This window comes from Amblyomma maculatum, chromosome 10 (genome assembly GCF_055883805.1).
Source record: "Amblyomma maculatum isolate TAMU_Amacu chromosome 10, ASM5588380v1, whole genome shotgun sequence".
Taxonomy (NCBI): domain Eukaryota; kingdom Metazoa; phylum Arthropoda; class Arachnida; order Ixodida; family Ixodidae; genus Amblyomma; species Amblyomma maculatum.
In genome coordinates, this window is record NC_139353.1 from 12423632 (window position 1) to 12443070 (window position 19439).

Genomic DNA, 19439 nt, shown 5'->3' on the forward strand with positions numbered 1-19439 from the left:
ACTCAAACTATCTGGATCTGTGCATTGTCAAGTTGCAACAAACGGATATCGCAAGCAATGAGCAAACATAAATTTAGAGAGAAAAAAAATTCAAGCTTTTTAGCTGCTTGGTCAAATGATAAATACGTGCTAAAGAATCTAATTTGTCACTTCGCTTTCGGTTCGAGGCTGAGGTCGAAATGTCAGACTTCATGCGAAGTTCGGCGAAATCGGTCACATTGGAACCTGAGCGATGGCAGTCTTAGATTTTGGGTCCGTTTAACGAAAGTTAGAGAGAACAATGCGACAGCGGTGCGTTTGGTTCCATTGCTCGCGGATAGAAGTTAGTGCAGGCGACGACATGCAACGCACATCGAGAGAGGGTAGCACTAAAAGAGGCAGACTGACTGGCTGCGGCAATAGCTGTGAGGATCTTTACTCGCTTCCCACGAGAAATTCCTGGCCATGTTAGAATCCGTTCCGGCAGACTGTGTTGCTGAGCCATGTTGGCCAATGCCAACCACAATCACATGCGAGCCGTAAGATTATTGGTTAAGTGAGACCTTGCTAGGTAGTGTTCACAGATGAGACCATAGATGAAGCCATAGTTTGATAATCTGCAGACCAACACTTATCGTGCCCACGTAAGCGACAGACGGAACTTACTTTATTGGCCCGAGAGCAGTGTAATTTCGGCGAATAGCTGTCATGGCGTAGGAACTGCTTTCTTTCCCAAGGTTCGGGCTGCAGAAGAAAAAGAAAGTAACTTAGTGGAAGTGAAACGAAAGCTTAATATTTAGATGTACAGACAGATTTCGGGCACTCCACGGAAGATGACGCCACACTTATTTACGTGCTTGGCTGTATGAGAATTACAACAGTGGAAGAAAATTATTCTTTCATTATTTTATTGAACACGACCCTCAGAAAAATTCATTTCGAATATACATAAATTTTTCATCGTAATTTTGGTAGTGTGAAAAAGCCGCCCTGACTTCCTTTTAGAGTGGTGATATGGAGATAGAGAAATCAGCCGGCAATAAAACATACGCATGGCTGGAAAACATACAGTGACCTACATTTGTGGTATGGCTTCCTGGAAAAACGATTTTCATTGTTAGGTTGTCACATTATGCGCATTGCCAGGTAAAAAAAAAGACCGGTATCAATTGCAAGGAAGTATGGCTTTGGAAATTGGTACTAGGAGTGTTTAGCAAATTTTGTTTCTTAGGCCGCACATTTTTACACCAAGCTGTTGCATTGGAAGACGTTTAATTAAAATGAAGATCGATTGACAGTTTCACTTTTCCCACAAGTTCAGGTCATTAGTGGTTGTTCCATTCAGGACAATTTACAACCTAAGGGCTACATAAACCTTCACAAATTCAGGCACTAGAAACATTGCCCTAAATACATTTCGATTACATCATTCTATTCAAGCGTGGAGTTGGCGTTTCCTCAAAAAAATAGTTTAGAAACTCATATGGAGAAAAGGAAACCACTGCTCACGCTATACCTTTCATTCTCAAGTCATCGGTTTTAAATCATAAGGTTTCTATTTTTTTCATTATTTCGGCTTTTCAGTTTACAAACACCTGAAATAAAACAATCGTTACAAGTTCAGAATTCTGGGACGCCTTTTAATCGTTAGGAATCTATAGGATATTATAAGATACTGTTGTGCCCATGGTTATTGTAATGGTCTAATCTTGTGATACGTAGCAAAATTTTGGTTTCGATAGTTTGTCCTGCATTCATAACCAGTCATTAAGATTGCCATACGAAGGTAATGGGGGGGATTTGAATAACGCGCAAGAAATTGTGAAATATTCTCAGATATAGTTTTATTAATAAAAATGGTCTGAGCTTCCGAGGCATAGGCGAAGTTTGTTCCTGAAAATTTTACGCCGCTCGTAAAATCAAGTTAGACCAGTACAAAACAAATGGGCGTCTTTTAAAAATTAATAGCAATAACTAGAAGCCTGCTGAGGGAAGATCTGTGGATATATTTTGTTATTATGCATGCAACATGTGAGAGAATTATGTTCTAAAACTCACTCTCTGAAAACGTACAAAATCTCTGGTGATGTTAGCAATTTTGTTCGAGAAATGTGCCACAAAAATCGTAGCATAGCTATTACTAACGCTGCCCTCTTTTGTGCACTCATTGCTCCTATACTTTCCTTATAGGCTTGTAAAGGTATGGCAAATTTGTAAAGAGAAAAAAGCCTTAGTAGGCTGCAGAAAATGCATCTGTACCGACGGGTGCTCCGAATACATTGCACAAGTCGCTGGAAATGGCACAGAATTTCTAACTATGGTACAAGTCTGCATTGTTCTCGAAGGGAAATTTTAGAAAATTGGCGTAGTGCTTCATCAGCAACGAGGAGGTTCACAGACGTTTCAATTCGAAGCCTACTTATTTTACACAACGTCGGCGCATTCGGTGAAAATTTCGACTGCTGTAGATTTCGTTTAGAAAACATTGACACCCTTATGCGTTTTGTACATGGGCTATGAAGAAAGGAAAGCGTACCTTTTGCATCGAAAGAAGAACGGCACCACGGTGATGAATGTAAGGCCTGTTGCGAGGAGTGCTATTGGCAGACAGAAGAAGAGCCACAGCGCGTAGTCCACTGGGGCCCGCTCTCCGTACAGTCTGTAGAAGAAAGTTTCAGTTTGAATTATAGTTCATTATATATTGCAGCAAAACACTTTGACCTTGACATAGGCCCGTAGGCACTGGCTTGCGTAAGATCGAAAAGAACGAATGGGAACTCTGGCCACGGTAGCATTATCAAAATAAATATACAAACTGGATGTGACTGGGGCCTCAAATTGAGTGCGTACAATAATTAATCTGATAACAATGAACGAAACTAAGCAAATTAGGAGAAAATTTAAGCTTCGCCTTTCACTAGGTGCGATAGCGCGTTTAACACAGCCGTTTCGTTCATCAGTGTATTTCAGTTGGTTTAGATTTTATGGGAAGGAAGGTTCAATATGGTGTCACTTTTCGGTGGACACCTACGCTTACAATTAGCGGCATATAATTAAAGGTATATATGTCGTATTTCGAATTCCTATCGCAAGCCAGTCTCCAACTTGACTAGCGCCCCGCCGCTGTGGCTAGGGTGCTCGACTGTACTGTTCCCAAGCATGCGGAATCGAATCCCAGCCTCGGCGGCCGCTTTTCCATGGCGGCGAAAAGCCAGGCACTCGTGTGCTATGCGATGTCAGTGCACGTTAAAGAAAAAAAAAAAACCCAGGTGGTCGAAATTTCCATAGCCCTCCAGTACGGCGTCTCTCATAGCCTGAGTCGTTTTGGGACGTTAAACCCCATAACTAAATTAAACCATATAACCTGACTAGCAGATGGATTGTGAATGGGAAAGGAAATAATATGACACCACCTGGACGCGGCACAGATAACGGTTACGCCACAGTTCTGATACGATATCGCGTGTGTATTTTCTTTCGACACTACACGCCGCCGCCGACTGTCACTTTCCGAGCGATTGAGCTATTAAGCTTACATTTGAAAACACTGTAATTAAACGTTTTTCTTCCTACATATGCTTAGGTGTCATTTTTGAAGAACACTTGAGTCGGACTCTGCGTATTAATAGGATTCGTGCCAACATATCAAGGTCACTTTGTGTGCTGTACAAAATTAGAGACCTTGTTCCGAAATGGTTGAAGTGGCCGTTATATTATACCTTACTTCATTCACATCTTCAATATTGTTTACTGGTATAGGGGTCTACAACAAAAACTAATCTCTCGAAGCTAATAGCATAGCAGCAAAAAACGATACGATATGTCGAAAACCTTGTGTACAATGCTCATACAGGTTTTGTACTTCTCAGAGCATTCCGTTCTAAAGGTGAACAAATTATTTGAGTTTAAATTGCTTTGCTATGTCTTTACCGATTTCAAACCTAGTCCCACTAAAAATGTTCTCTAGTAGTAATGCGCCTTATAAATTAAGGCTCGTCAGTTACAGAGTATAACTTGTTCGGATTAACTATGGGACAGAAATGTTTTCATTTTTAATTCCCAACGTTCTTAATAAGCATACACTGGCCATGGAAATTATTCAGAAAAATGTTTCCCAGAACGCCTTCAAAAAGAAGGCGATAAATCACTTGCTTTCTTGTTCGGGTGATTAAAGGGTTGTTTCATGTAGAAATTCTTTATGTTCTTGATGTTCTGTTAACTGTGTGAATTTTTTTTATATTTCTTATGCTAAATATGCCTTGTAAATATTCAGTGTATGATTATGTCACTGTAAAAGTGTGGGCCTTCATTCAATTTTTTTTTTTTCATCCAATTTTGCATAAGTATGAGTTCTCTGTGTAATGAGTATGCTCTTGTTTCTGGTGCTTGTTGTGAGCATTGTGTCGGGTGCTTGGGCCCCGTCAGGCAGAGTTCATCTGCCTTTTGCCCTCTGTATCCGAGACATTATCTGAATAAAAATCAATGTCAAATCAAATTTACGTTATTGCGTGATAAGAGAGGAACGATAATTGCGAGGCTATAAAAACATCTCAGTAATTATTAGCCTAGGGAAAACATGCACTGAAAAGTTAATAATGAAATGCTTAAAGTGAGAAATGTAGGCAACGATTAAATTCTTTTATTTATTTTATATAATTACACACGATAATTAAGGGTGAAAATATTGTCGAGAAAAATGTGCAACATCAGTGCAAGGTATCAGTGGACAAAAAACGAATGAGAAGTTTCATAGACGAAAGTAACCATTGGAAATATACTGAAATTACATATCCCATTATGATGAAGGCAAAGCGGATTAATTGTGGCCTCAATGCCTTACTTAGAATCCAAATAAATTGCTCCGAAATTGAGGTCACCAGCACTAGTCACAAAAGTTTGTCTTCCCAGAGAAATGTTTCACAATAGTTATTTGTTTGCTTGTACGTAGCAGTTTCTGAGAATTATTGTGTGCGAAGGGCATAAAAAATGAATTTGCAGAAATTAGCAGAGAATGGGTAAAAGGAAAGACACCAAAGCAGTGCAAGTTCAGCCTCTTGCATTAACAATTTTTTGTATGTAGGAGTATGTGTACTTTCGGGACTAAAAAAAAAAAAAAATCACTCGCGATGCTGGCCGCACAGCGCAAATCTCGTGCTCTTTCCGATTTGTTTTTGCAGTGGTGTATATTTTGTAACTCAACTAACTATCTTGTGCGATCTCTATTACACGCGGTTAAGCCTCACTGCATGAAACCAGTCAACGTATTTTACGTGCGACCTCTTCAATATAAAGTATTCGCTTTCAGCGGGAGAAAGACCTGCACTCACTCCTCAACGACGAATGTGAAAACTATGTTGGATGCACCACTGGTGATGGTCGTGATGGTTCCCGTGTTTGCGCCGTAAAGGACGCTGAGGTAGAGGAGCGCACGAATCCGGTGCTCTGTTGTCTTGTCGAGGACAGGATGTGGATTGATCACTTTTGTCGGAACCACGACGTCAGGCTCTTCTTTGTCCCTGGAAAAAGAAGACATGAAATGAAACCCGGCAACTATTTTTCGAAAAAAGAAAGTGAAAAAGTGACAGTGACGTCAGGTTCCTGGGCGGAGAGTTGTTTCAGGCTAGAGTGACTGCTTTTATTCCTTCAGGAGCTACTAATTTCTTCAAGGAGTTATATGGTTTCCACTGCTTATAGAATGACGTAGGGCAGCTGCATCCTAATTCGTCAAGATCAATTAACAGTCTCACCACCTTCTTATTCCCCCAGAATGCATGGCACATGCATACACTGCAGTCGGGGATTGGCCAGGCCTTGCTGCAGACTCGGGCAAATATTCCTTCACCCTGGCTTAGAAGCGTTTCTGCATTGCATTGGATAGCTTCTTCTGTTATTTTTCTTTTATCTGGTGGCATCATGACCCAAAAGAACATTAAAGAGGAAAGTGACCAGTTAAAAACTGTGCACGAGACGGATGTGAAACTGTACAGGATTACGGGGCAGACAAACCGCAGACTACGCTAACCTGCACATAGTACGCAGCCTTTATTTCGTAGTGAAAAACAAGGATAAATGAGGCAGTATTGCAAAAATTAGATTACTGGGAAACATTCGTAACAGCAGCTTAATACAAAGCAATAATACGACAGTAAGCACGACAGATGTGTAAATGGCTGCGTAAAATAGTAAAATAGTCGCCAGGACCATACAAGATTACAGTGTGAAAAAAATAAAAAATAAAGAGAAAATCTTCTAATATACTGCCAAATTGTCCCTTATGTTCGCGTTGATTAGAAGAAACAAGAATGCGACAGACATATAACAGCGTTATCTGTCGCGGGTACGATTTTCCCTTTTTTACCAACCAAAAAGCAATTAAGTTGTATAACGGGGCTCACCTCAGGATATCGCTTAGAACGTCGTAGTAAGCGGGACTAATGCGCTCTAGTTGCTCTACTAAACCCTTTATAGAGCGTCTCTCATAGCCTTGAACAAGGATCGAGGGGGGGAAGCCTCAGGTCGTAGGTTGAGCCACCGTTTCGACAAATCCACTTGTCAAAACCTTGGCTCGACCTACGAACTGAGGCTTCCTCCCTCTACCCTCGTTCAGTGTTGCTGATGATGATGATGACCTCAGACAAAATGGCACATACCCACGGCGGGGCATTGACTAGGGTGCATTGTAGATTGTAAATATACCTATATGGTCAAAGACTGGAGCATTCAGATAAATATGGGTGTTTAACTAGAATTTGGAAAAAAATAAAAAGGAAAATAAAAAGTAATGAATTCATACCTAGCATATAAGAATCTATCTGTTGAAATTATGTAATCATGTTCAGTGCTCTTTCATACCGTGTAGCCACCTTCTTCCTCTCGTTCTACCTGGAGCCTCATAGCCTTAGTCGCTTTGGGACATTAAGCCCCATAAACTAAACCAAACTCTCCTTATATTGTTTAATGCTACTCTGTGTGTAGTAATACGATGTACAGTTACAGTCTGTTTAGCAGTCAGCACAATTTTTCGACGCACGTGTCACATTTTGCCCTCTGAGAAAATGACAGCCGCGGGCTGCTGAGAGGTGGTGAAGTAAAAAAAAGAATCGAATTTCTTGGAAAGTGTTTCACCGTGGAAAGCCCTTCACTGTCGCCATACGGCCTGCAGACGTTCAGGCGGAAACTGAGTAAAGCGCGTGCTCGTACTTTTGCGTAACGGGACGCTCATTCTGCCGACACGGTTGGATGCTAATGAGCTGGCAGAGAAAATGAAGTGCGGTGCTGACAAGCTGCGGCGCACGCTGCGTGTGTACAAACCCTTGCACGTGCAGCGGCCAGGAAGACGTCACTGGTGCTCATTTGTGCCATTGGCGATTAATGATTAGCATGAGGCCTATTGGAAACTGGTGCACGGAATAAGTATGGCCTCAAAGGTCAAATTCAGGTACACCGAGAAAAACTTAATTCATTTATCGCGCAGTATAAAAATTGATTTAAAAGCCATTTGTGGCCTCTTTAATGTTTTTTTTTTTTTCAGCACAGAAAGAGGTGTATGGTGGAGAAAATTGGATTGAGAATCAAAACATTTTTTCAGTCACTCGACTCAAATTCTCAGCGTCAAGACAGAAATGCACTGCATGATCTCCGTTGGTAAGAAAGTGTCTGTGTAATGTGGGCTCAGAAATGTGGAACACGAAGACTTTCCCGGCGAATGCACATTATTTAATTTAGAATATAGGTGTTAGAGCGAAGCCGACGTTCCATATTTTGGATTTTTGTAGCCAAGAAAACTTGTTTTGAGCTAAAATGAAACCCTTGCCTGAGAGCACGGTACCTTGCCGATAAACTTCGACTTTTGCTTATCCTCCAAGCCTCCGAATGACAATCAGCTTCATTCATAAGAAACTGTGATAGTGCTCCATGGTGACATATCGTGTGAACAGCCGTGTCCTATTTGCGAGCAAAATTTTGCGCACTCCTGTTGAAATGGCAGCTCCAGTAAGCCAGTGTACCAGAATATGTCACTGTCATACTACCTGTTTAAACGGAAATTTCGGAGCGAAGGTCAAGATAAGGAATTGTAACGCTGTTGTTTCAAGCACATCTGCTTTGTCTTTATTTCTTGTTTTGGACATTTGGACATTCCTTGAAATCCGTCTTTATTTCCCATCTTCGCCAGATGATTTACAGTCAAAATAACTTGAGAGAAACATTGGCATTTTTAATGATTGATGTAGCTTCGCTATTCAAGTTATTCTGCTATTCCGTCGTTAGTCATCTCTTGATTTCACTCAAATTACATTGCAGTGAATAGTAAATTTGATTTGACAAGCATTGTAATTTTTTTCCAATGAAATGCTAATTAATGGGCAAAGGTAACACATACTGGACGTCAGACACTTCCACTATTAAGAAGAATCTTGAACTTACGCTTTCTAGTGTTTTTTATTTCTATAGGCGGAGAAAAAGTTTTACATTTCTCATTAAATTTAAAAAGGGGTGGTTCATTGACTGCCGGCGACCATTTTTTTTCGAGAAGAGCACAGGATACAACATCGAAACGCCTCTTTACTAAGGCAATACTGTAGCTAAACAATCAGAGCAGAACAAAAAATACTGAAAGTGCGAAGGAAATAGGAAATAAAAAAAAAAAAAGAACGTACTCATCGTGATGTGGAATAACCTTGATGTTCCCGCTTGCAGCTGCAGCAGCCGCAATCTTCGCCGCACGTTCTCTCAACGCTAGTCAAAAGGAGAAAGCAGGAAACATCATAAAATGCTTCTCACTAAATTGTCGCGTGTCATCCAATGAATCAGTAATGAAGGCTTATCTCGTGTTCTGATATGCGCTGTACGTAACATCATTCGATCTGAGTACCATTTGCAAATAGTTAGTATCTATACACAGGAATTATTCCAAGACAAGTACGTAATTTTTCTTCAGTTAGCACCAAACAAGAATTTGAAAGCTTCCTGGAATAACAAAAAAAAAAAATCATGTTCCATGAAGCAAAATACAAAAAAGTTCTGCACCGCCGCAGACTATGATCGCAGTTCATGTTGAAAGGGACGCTGACGAATAATCAAACTTCCTTTTCTGTCAAAAAATGGCGGTAGAATAGCAGCTACTAGCCGGACGCACAACACAACTAAACGTACATGATGGATACGAATCAGACAACCGCAGACTATGTTTGTATTTCATGTTGAAAGGGACGCTGGAGAAAGATCAAACTTCCTTTTTTGCCAGATTACTTCATAATTAAGGACATAAGGTCTTTTCACTATAAGAGTAAGTTTGATCGTAGAAAAGGCCTGAAACACACATGTACAAGCAAATGTCGCAATCACTGGCCTATTTTGCAAGTAAATTGCTTGCGTCGACGTGGCTTTTACGGCATGGGTCCCTGAGGCAAAAAGGCTACATTTAAATTCAGTTCAGAGAGGTGACCATGAAGTTCTTTTTCGTGTTTTCGGATCTCTTCGACAATGGAAGATAAAGTGTAAGTTCCTAATCAGCAAACTGCTCTTTTACTGCCCCAGAAGCAACAGTATACTGAAAATCAGGGGGACAGTTGAGCTCCACGTTTAAGGATATGACGCGGCAGTGTTAATGACTTCCGTTTGCCTACCTCCCTTGCGGATCCTTGTTCGCATACATGCACTTTGCTGCTCGCTTCATCACTAATTCCTTAACTTGTGTCTCTGTTTTGTCACACTACAGGATTATGTAGATGAAGGGGGCACATGACTCAATTGGACGGATATGTGAAAGTCCTGCTGTGGGCGTATGCTGCCGCTGCTGCTGCTGCTGCTGATGATGATTATCTCACACATTCTCATTAGTATTAAGTCGTAAGCCAAAGCATTGAAACGAAAAAATCACCAGACTTATTGATATAAAGCCTCACTCAAACCAAGTAGGATGAACATGTTTATGGGACCTATGTGCAGCGTGTCTGTGTCGGGATCCAATTGTATCGGATTCGTTTCTCATCTTCAAGGCGATGATCCAGCCCTTGCCTACTCAGCCAAGTCATGCGTTCTCGTGACGTCACAAGAACAACCGACAAATCATTAGTCGACCATAGCAACTTCCAGCTACCACCTGCCCAAGGTATTGTCCCGATTCTTAGCTCACAAGCCACACAACGCTAACAACCGCCGAACGTGGTCCTGACGCTATCGCATTAGAACTATACAATGAATTTTATTATAGAAGAATTTGCCTTAAGTTTATTAATGACCATATAATGCGACGACGCGTACAAGAAGCTTCGAAAGGCTTCCCAAGCAAAGTACTCAAGTGGTCAAAATGCATGCAGCGTACTATGGCTTGCGTGCTAAAGCCATGTGGAGCCCTCAAAATAGGATTTTTACACCTTTACCTGATGCGTCTGGGCATTATTACAGATTAATACGTTAAAAAAAGGAACGAAGACCGATTTGTCGCGACTGTATTGGAGAGCTTAACTTACGTTCGTGTTATTTCACACTAATGGTAGAGAGGGAAAGATAATGGCGATAGGTTGAAGAGACTTATACGTTATCCGCAGATTGTGATAAGATGTTACTTGCTGCGAGCTGATAAAAGTTTCGTAAAAAAGACTTACTCCGGTGCACCTATTAGAGAGTGTTCGAACCGTGAGAACAAAGTGCCTTAAAAATGAGAGATTACATTCTCGTAAAGATTACGTACCCGGGTGCAAGCTTGTGTACAAGATACATCGACGCTGTCGGATGTGAAGCTGGTCAAATTGAGCCGACCCTTGGTGACTTAAAGGTCATGAGCCATTCTCCTCTCTTGCCCATTTGTTCGTTCATTGGAAATATCGTTGAGCGCGCACCTTTCTGGCTATGGCGCGTCGCGTTAACTATGCAAAAAGGTAGAACTGTAGCAGAGATAGTGCATATATTGTGCCGTTTCCCTCCATTCGGATAGTGTATCCTCCATCTTCTCTAACTCCTAAGCGAGCATCATCTTGCCTATGAACACCGTGGTCAGGGAACTCACCTTTGGCAGTCCTGGCCAAATGAGGGTCTCGAGCGCAAGTATCGCGTCACGAGGGTGCAAAAGAGAAGATGGAGCAAAAATGGCGCAGGCTAGTTTTCCGATCCATGTGTTACGCTCATGCCACACAAGAGCGCCATACTGGACTGAAATCTTTTTATCGGTATTGTGTTTGTACCCTACGTAAAATCTCACCAGGGTTATAGTCAAATTTTATCAAGTTCTTAAGAGCATAAAAGTTACATTGGCGCAAAGCAGGCTTGAGTATTTGATAACAAAGACATTTCAATTACATGTATTCTTAGACCATCAAGAATGTCTTTAAAGAAGCGAGTGACACTGAAGTATAGCGGCATGAAAGGGCGAAGTCATACCTGCTATTCCTTCGACGTCGATGTTGCCCCGAGAAAGGCTTCTGCGCCTCTCTCGCAGCAGCTCGTTTGCGAGCGAGTTGACGACGGGCATCATCATGGCGGTGATGGCTACGTTATTGATCCAGATGGACAGGAACATAGAGATGAACATCAAGCCGAACACCACCCTGCGCCATTTCAAGCGAAGAGAAAAAAATCTTGAGAATAATTTCAATATCATAGATATGAAGCGCGCAGTATATCACATGTCCCGATTGTTCCCTGCGACCTCTTAGCCACTGTTTAGTGAGGACCGCTTTATCAGCTCTCTGTTGTAAACGTTTAGCAAGACATTACCTTTTGTTCAAGGCCACAGAGCGGGCAATCAAGTCGCCAGTTCTCTGTCGCGCGTACACCTCCTATGAAAGGAGAGTTAATTGTTCGGCTAGTTTGTACTCTAGATTTAAGGTCACAGCGTTATAGCGCAACGGCACACGGCCAGAGAAGAGAAGCAGAATAAACAGCAATACTGTGCTTCGCCATTTCTAAGTTTCATTTTGCTGAGCGGCAAAGTCTGAAGGGCGTCTGCGACAATGGTTGCCTGCACCTGGGCGAACCAGCGCAACCCCCATAAGTGAATCAAGTTTATTCACACTCTCTCTTCTACTTCTATTCTTTGACTTGTCATGTTGTGATTTTGCGCTATTACGCTGCTACACTATGACATCAACGATAGACGTCCTTCATGTTTCGGACGACTTCTAATTAATAAATTGGGAACGTTGGGTGTAGTTGGTAGTTGATAATAAAATATAGAGCGCAAACACGTGGTTCAGAATACCAGAAAACACGCCGAACCTAAACTTTTCTGGCGTTTTTTTCGTGCGTTTGTATCATCTAGTGGCGTGACGTGCTTGAGTATTAATTTTATTTAATGAGAAGCGTGACAAGGCCGAAGAGTGCGCCCATTTCTGCCGTGTATCTGCTCTCTTCGCTTATAGTTTACTGCAGTGTCCGGCTAAGTCATTATTACTAGTATAAGGAGGATGAGCCTTTATTGAATTTGATTTCGCTTTTTTGGGGTAAACTGCAGTATGAAGAAACAGAAATGACTGTATCGTCTTTGGAAACAGCAAATAATCAACGGGCTTTGGTTATTTGTGCGTCCCGGACAACTTGCTACCCTAAGCCTCTAAATGTGCTCAAGGAGGATAACCCATTGCTCTTTCCTTTCGAGAGGTTCTCATAATAGCTCTTTTATAGACCTGAGAAGCAAAGCCGGTTGCTTTTTTCTGCTTTGAGAGCCGCATTTATGGTTCCTTTTTTCCTCAAACAATGCTAACAAGGCCACTACCCCTGAACGTTGTGATAGAGCACGGCATGAACCTCCGCGCAAATCTGTATTGCCACATTCGTCCCATTCTTTTGCAAAAAGTGATGTGAAAATCGTGCATTGTGACAAAAAAAGGAGTGTCATGCATCAATGTCTACGAGGAGAAAATAGAGGTTGCGGTCATTTAAAAGGAACCTTGAACGTTGCCGCACATACCAGAGGAGACTGAAAACGCACTTATAATGTGCGTCGGTGCTAGAAATTGTCCACAAAAAGTCGCCTCTTCTAAGCTATCAACATGAGGCGAAAACTACCATAGTCTTTCCGAAATTGAAAGTGGATGGCAAGGAATGAGATTTTCTGCAAATTTCGTTGGTGACCGGAACAGCTATCGCCACCGTCCGCCCCGTGACTACGTCAACATCAAGATAGTTTTCTGAATTCTGGACATTGTTGGGCTTTTATTATAGACCTTAAGATTGCCTTTCGAAGTAAATGTTGATTGCTTTAAAAAATGTTACCGCTATCGCCATCATTTCCCTCACATGCGAGTATTCTCATAATCCACGACCGTTATTTCCAAACGATCACTGACGTTCTCAGCAGACTCTGAAGCAAACCAAGGACGTGGATTTAGTCTCTTGGCGATAAAATTAGGTGCGGAGCGCGACAAAGCTATAAGTCGTATGAGCCAGCTGATAGTCCCAAAGAAGTGTTGACATCTGAGGTTGTTAATATTTTATTGAAATGAAGAGGCAGTGCAGAAGGCTTTTATTAGCCGTTCTAAATCCGCTATTTATTTGTAGGAGGATGATCAATGATGGTGCACATAAAAAAAAAAAAAATCAACTTTAGCCTTCCATAAATGAACTCGAGAGAATGCGTGTCGAGTAGATTATTCGAGAGAAAGAGCGAGGTATGAATGGCAAACGCGTGAGTGGTCATCTACTCTCTTCCTCTGCGTTTCTGCCCTTTCCATCTGAAAGGAGCCCGACTCGACTTCTGGCGCTTTCATACAAACCCACTGTATGAGCAGCCTCTTCAGGCCTCAGCAGTGGCAATGCACAAAGACTTTACAGCCAGCAAACATGATAACAAAAAAATGCCTCACTGACATCTTGATGCTGGTTCCGAGAAGACACAACGTCTTGAGGGCAATCCTTTGGTGCAGATGAGAGTGTTCGATGGCGATGGCCATGATTAGTGTACCCACAAACATCATGTTTGTGTCCTGAAATGAGAATAAGAAGAACAAATATCACACGATGCTGACGCTAATGAACTGTTACGTTGGTTACCCTGCGAAGTTCTAAGACATGTGGCCTTGAATCTTGTCTGAATGTAAAAAATAGTTTAAAGCAGATGCTTCTCCAAGTCCGCGGCACAATATTGACTAAAAAGCATTTAAGATGACTAAACGACCAAACAATTTTTTTCTATGTGGAACGGAGTTGTTGAGTTATCTACTAAAGATGCCGAAAGAACAACGCGAAACAAACGAGGACGAAGAAACACGGGAACACACAGGACGGCCATTTAGCTATGAACCAACTAACTTAAGCCAAAGTCTTCATACTAAATATGATTAAACGCAGTGTTGGGCTAAGAACGCGTACTGAGGTTAAGGCTGCAGGTGCACCACACACATCAAGATTTACTTAGATTCATACTACATCAGTTCAGTTCAGGCGTTCAGTCGTGTCCGACTCTTCGTGACCCTATGGACCATGTCACGCCACGCTTTCCGGTCTCTCACTATCTTCCTAACATCACATAACTTCATCTGCAGTGCCTCGAGGATGCCATCTAACCATCGCGTTCGCTGCCTACCCCTTCTCCGGTGACCCTCAACCTTTCCCAACATCAAATCTTTCTCCAGCGACTCCTCTCTTCTCATCAGATGACCAAAGTAGCTGAGCTTTAACTTTAGAATTTGACCCTCCAATGAGCAGGCAGGGTTTATGGTCGACAATATCGACTGATTTGATCTTCTGGCAGTCCAAGGAACTCTTAAGAGTCTTCGCCAGCACCACAATTCAAACGCGTCATACTACATAGAATACAATATTTTGTGAACAGACTTAAGTAGACCAGAATTTACTCAAAATATAACGTAGACAAAGCTGTAACTTAATTCTGTTAACGGCTCGACTATCGCGAGCAGGTGTAACTTTTTGTTTACTATATTTAATTACCACTTTAATACTCCGGAAGCATTAGCTAGGCTGCCCTGAGCTGGTATCGCTTAACCAGCTCTTTTCCACTCAGCGGAAGAGCGTCTGTATTTCTCAAGAGAATGGTGACACTCAGTTTTGTAAGCGAAGCCTTCGTGAAGAGCGCAGTTTTGTCTCTCGTTAACTTTTTTGTTATTCTACCGATCCCTTACGCGGTCCTTCAGCCATATAATGGTGGTGCGCCTAATATAGCGGGAGTTAGCGAACCGCATAATTACGTTTATGATACAGTTTTTAATGACACAGACGCAGATTTTTGCCTAAATATGGAGGTCAAACGAAATAAAATGAAGAAATAACAACAAAGAGATGTTTTGGTCGGCTATATGGTTTCCTCTCAGGGTAGCGACATATTTCGTCAGTTTTTAAGGCGTATCTGGCTAATCATGTTGAACACATCTTATACTTGATTGCAACTTAGCTTGTGCAGCTTGATTGAATTTTATGTTTTACAGAACTTTAGACAAAAGGGAAGAGATACGTACGGGCCTTATAGGAGAGATAACATGGCTGCTTGCATTGTGTATTTATTTCTTTTCTTTTTGTTTGCTTTCCGAGCTTACTTTTGTGAGGCATAAAAATGAACTAGCTGAAGTTGACGCTTTTAAAATCTGCATTCTTTATGGAGCTTTGCGGTCCCCGTCTAGCGTAGTTTCTAATATAGAGTCGCGAACATACGTTCATGTAGAGTTGGCATGTTTTTTCCGTTGTGAGCACGCCAAGTATTGGATAAAGAACGATGGGGATGAGACACGTGGCTCCTAATGGTATTGGCTCCACAATCCAATACAGGCCCACGATGCTGACGACGTAAGCACAACGAGCTTTCTGCAAAGACAACGACATCGCGTACAAGCGTCAAGAACGTGCACACACGCAAAAAATGCGACCAGTGCAAGTAAAGAACACGAGGCACAGGGCGAAGGGATTGTCTTTATAAAGCTAAAGCTGGTGTATCCTTGTCGCTTGTGTACTGTAAATTTTTCTCCGTTTACGTAAAAGCTACTTCAAAGTGTTGGTAATGTCTACAGGACAAAGTGAGCCGCATGACACACTATATAAGGAGCCAAGTGCTATAAACGGCGTACATTTTTTTTTTTCGCGATAGATATATCCTCTGACAAAAATTAGAACTCCCGAAAAAAAAAAAAAGCGCGTTCTTGCTGTTGCGTACGAAACCATGGGAGAGAGGAGGAATACACAGATAAAGATAACGTCGTGAACCACAGGTTGCAGACAATGCTTGAGCTCATCGCGGAACCCTCATGGTGGCCAGTGTCATATGTTTACACATTTGAATTTTTGATAGACTATAGTTCCCTCAGTCGGTACGTGTTTGAGATGGCTAACATCGAGACGTGGGAGGAGGCAGTGAAAGGACTTTTTTAACTATGGAATGGTATTTGTTGTCAGCACTGAAAGCGAAAATTCTCTCAAGTTATGTTGAAGACAACTTAAATGGGCATTCTTCAGGGCATTTTACAACGTTTACTTAGAAACGCCTGCACTAACTTTCATGGTAAGAATACTAACAAGTTTATTTTTGTAGACTAGCGATTTAGGCGCTTTTCAACTGCTGAGAAACGGTCCATTGGACTATCTACAAAACTTCCACCAAATTTGGTTACATGGTACGTAGAATACTGTTAGGCGTGAACAAACACCCATTAAATTTCTTTATTATGAATCGTTCTTTAATAAACAGGAAAAAGCAGTTTTATGTATTACGCCATCCTTATTCAAGTCTCTGGTGCACAGCTCATGGAGGCATGGACACTACGTACTCGTTTACACAAACATCACCACTTTTACAATGAAAAGGAAACGAAGAATTTTAGCATTGCAATAACCTTAAATATACACAGCATGAAAATAAAGCAAGCCATAAATTGATGAGACGAGGCAAATTGATTTTGAGATTTGCAGATAAATGTTTTGCCTATTCACTTCTCTCCAGCAGCCGCTGTGCATGTTTAGGATACAGAAAAGGCATTGTAATTTTCTCACTCACTGTGTGCAGACGTCGGAACCGTAACACAAGTGAAGTGGTGAATGACATGCAGGTTAGAAGGGATCCGTATAATTTTGACAAAGGGACTTCCATGCAGTATCTTCATACAGTCAAAGTTAATGCGATGTGACTGCACGTTGAACTCAGGACTACGAAATCAATCCCTAGTCCGACATCATGGCTTTCCTCAGCAGCTTCCTCCGGAATGGCTCATATAAGGCCAATAAATACAAAACATTAACTGTTTTGTTAGTGGCAAAGAAGTGCATTTGTCCTCAGCTATGTATACTTGCTCTTTTTATCAAAGCATTACACACTTTGTTTTAAAATGGGTAGTCACCTTTATTTAGTAATGTTTAAGACCTGAAGTTCATTTTATATCCGATAATATAGGCTAGATATTTCTTCCCTGCGGCGAAGAGCGAATACTGTCGATCACCTCCGTACGTCCGTAATTAGGGGAAAAAAAAAAGACGAAACAACAAATAGCTCACTCAGCATGAGAAATGCTTCCACAATTGTGATTTGCACACCTTGCGGAACGCTGTTTCTTAAAGCGGGCGATTAGAGGGTACCAAGTTGGCTCTTCGCCAATGATTCTCGCATCTCCTGCGGGAAGGGCGGTGAGGAATTCAAGGCAATGGGTATTCCGCTCGTTCAAGGTAACAGAGGTAACAGTAGTGCGCAATAAAAAAGTTGCCGTTGCGTCATATGTGTGTCAGGGTGCGAAAGCCCAGTCGGTACACACTCCAAGTGTGTTGCTACGCCTTCTGCGGTGACGTGTGCGATATGTCTTAAATTGAGGAAACATTAAAAGAAAGAAAGAAAGAAAGAAAGAAAGAAAGAAAGAAAGAAAGAAAGAAAGAAAGAAAGAAAGAAAGAAAGAAAGAAAGAAAGAGAGAGAGAGAGAGAGAGAGAGAGAGAAAGAAAGAAAGAAAGAAAGAACGAAAGGAAGAAAGAAAGAAAGAAAGAAAGAAGGAAAGAAAGACAGAAAGAAAGAAGAAAGAAAGAAAGAAAAAGAAAGAGATGCAAGAATTGAGATAATCTCACAGCTCGCAAAACTGGGCTAGAGGCGGCCTTGACATCGGGCAAGGAGGTTATCACACAGCTGCCGCCCTTCCCGCTAGATCGCGTTCTACTGGACACTGGTAGTAACCCAGGACGTTTTACGTCTGCCGCTGTAAATGAGGGTGGCGATGGCGAACGCTGTCAAGAATAGGTTACACGTGCGGTAAATAACCAAGAAAGCGGAAGACTAGACAGTCGTCGCCGTAGCTCAGTGGAAGAGCACCGGGCGCGAAATTCGGAAGTCGTGGGTTCGGATACCACCGGCTGCATGGGGTTGTTTTTTCTTCTGCTTTCTACTCATTATCCTCACGTTTTATAACAACTTCACATTGATCAAAATATCCTTTATGCTCATCTTTGTGACAGCGGCTGTTGGTAGTTTCTTGTGTATCCAGACCTACAAGCTATTCATAAAAAAATTAGCCTGGTTTAACTGCGCTTAAACTGATTAAGGCATCTTAAAAGCCCGTTTGATATGGTTTTGCTAGGCGGTCCAACATGAAAGTCTGGAACAAAATTTGGTAAACTATTTTGGCGTGTTTATAGCACGGCGTACGAAATGAGGTACAGACGTTGTCTATTCGAATCCAGTCACAAACTAGCCTCCAAACTCTCCAGCAGATGCTAACTGGTAATGCGAAATCGTATGAGATCCCCTTAAACCCTGCACGAGAAAAGGTTACGTTACAAGTTTCGTACGGAACAATAATTTGTCGTCACGAGGAGGCCTGCTAGTGCCTTACCAGCATGTGCGCTAGAGGCTATAGTGGGAGGGGTATCTGTTGTGAATGCCGTCGTCCCACTCGCCGCGTCGCTGGCTCGACAACAGCGTCACAGTTGCTATGGTACCTAACGAAGGGCGAACAAGAATTTTACTTGGCTGTGACGATCGCATCAACGCTTTTACACTAAAATGTATTTAGGTTTATTTCAATCTACTGCCATGCCGCAATAAGTGCATCGGACAAACTGTCCGAATTGACTCATGACTGAATGTCACACTAAAGCAAATCCTTTTTTTAGATGAAAATAAATATATTTTTCGCATTTGCTAATTCGATTTCATAAGCGGGAATATTTGCTACAGATCAATTGCACACAAGCAAGAGCAGAGAGTGAGACAAAAATTACGTGCGAAATTTTGAAGAGCGGGAAGTATGTAAGTCATAGTATGCGCGTGAGAGCCCTGTCAATTTCCTTGCAGCAAAAAAAGAAAACAACAACAACAAAAAAAAGTCTTTCTTTCGCAGTATTTGAAACTTCTGTCTTCGTGATTTGGTGTAAATAGTAAATATTGGCGACATTTGCGGGTTTTATACTTTTATGTATTTCAAAATTGTTTTCCAGCTTTATATACTTTTATGATAAGTGTTGAGGCTTAGCGCGGAACAGACAAGGACAAGAGAGGCACACAGGACGAGCGCTAACTTACAACTGAAAATTGGAAGGGAAAATG

The 19439-nt window shown here is 41.7% G+C and overlaps 1 protein-coding gene across 1 annotated transcript in view; it reads right to left on the minus strand.

Moving 5' to 3' along the window:
- Positions 1-19439, minus strand: part of LOC146175622 (Na(+)/dicarboxylate cotransporter 3-like) — a 37993-nt gene that overhangs the window by 11876 nt on the left and 6678 nt on the right. Inside the window, exons 2-8 of the mRNA XM_084582016.1 lie at positions 15583-15732; positions 13786-13901; positions 11359-11525; positions 8637-8715; positions 5307-5495; positions 2516-2638; positions 646-723 (exon numbers count right to left, since the gene is read on the minus strand). Coding sequence (XP_084438142.1) covers positions 646-723; positions 2516-2638; positions 5307-5495; positions 8637-8715; positions 11359-11525; positions 13786-13901; positions 15583-15732 — 902 coding nt within the window. The remainder of the gene's footprint in view (positions 1-645; positions 724-2515; positions 2639-5306; positions 5496-8636; positions 8716-11358; positions 11526-13785; positions 13902-15582; positions 15733-19439) is intronic.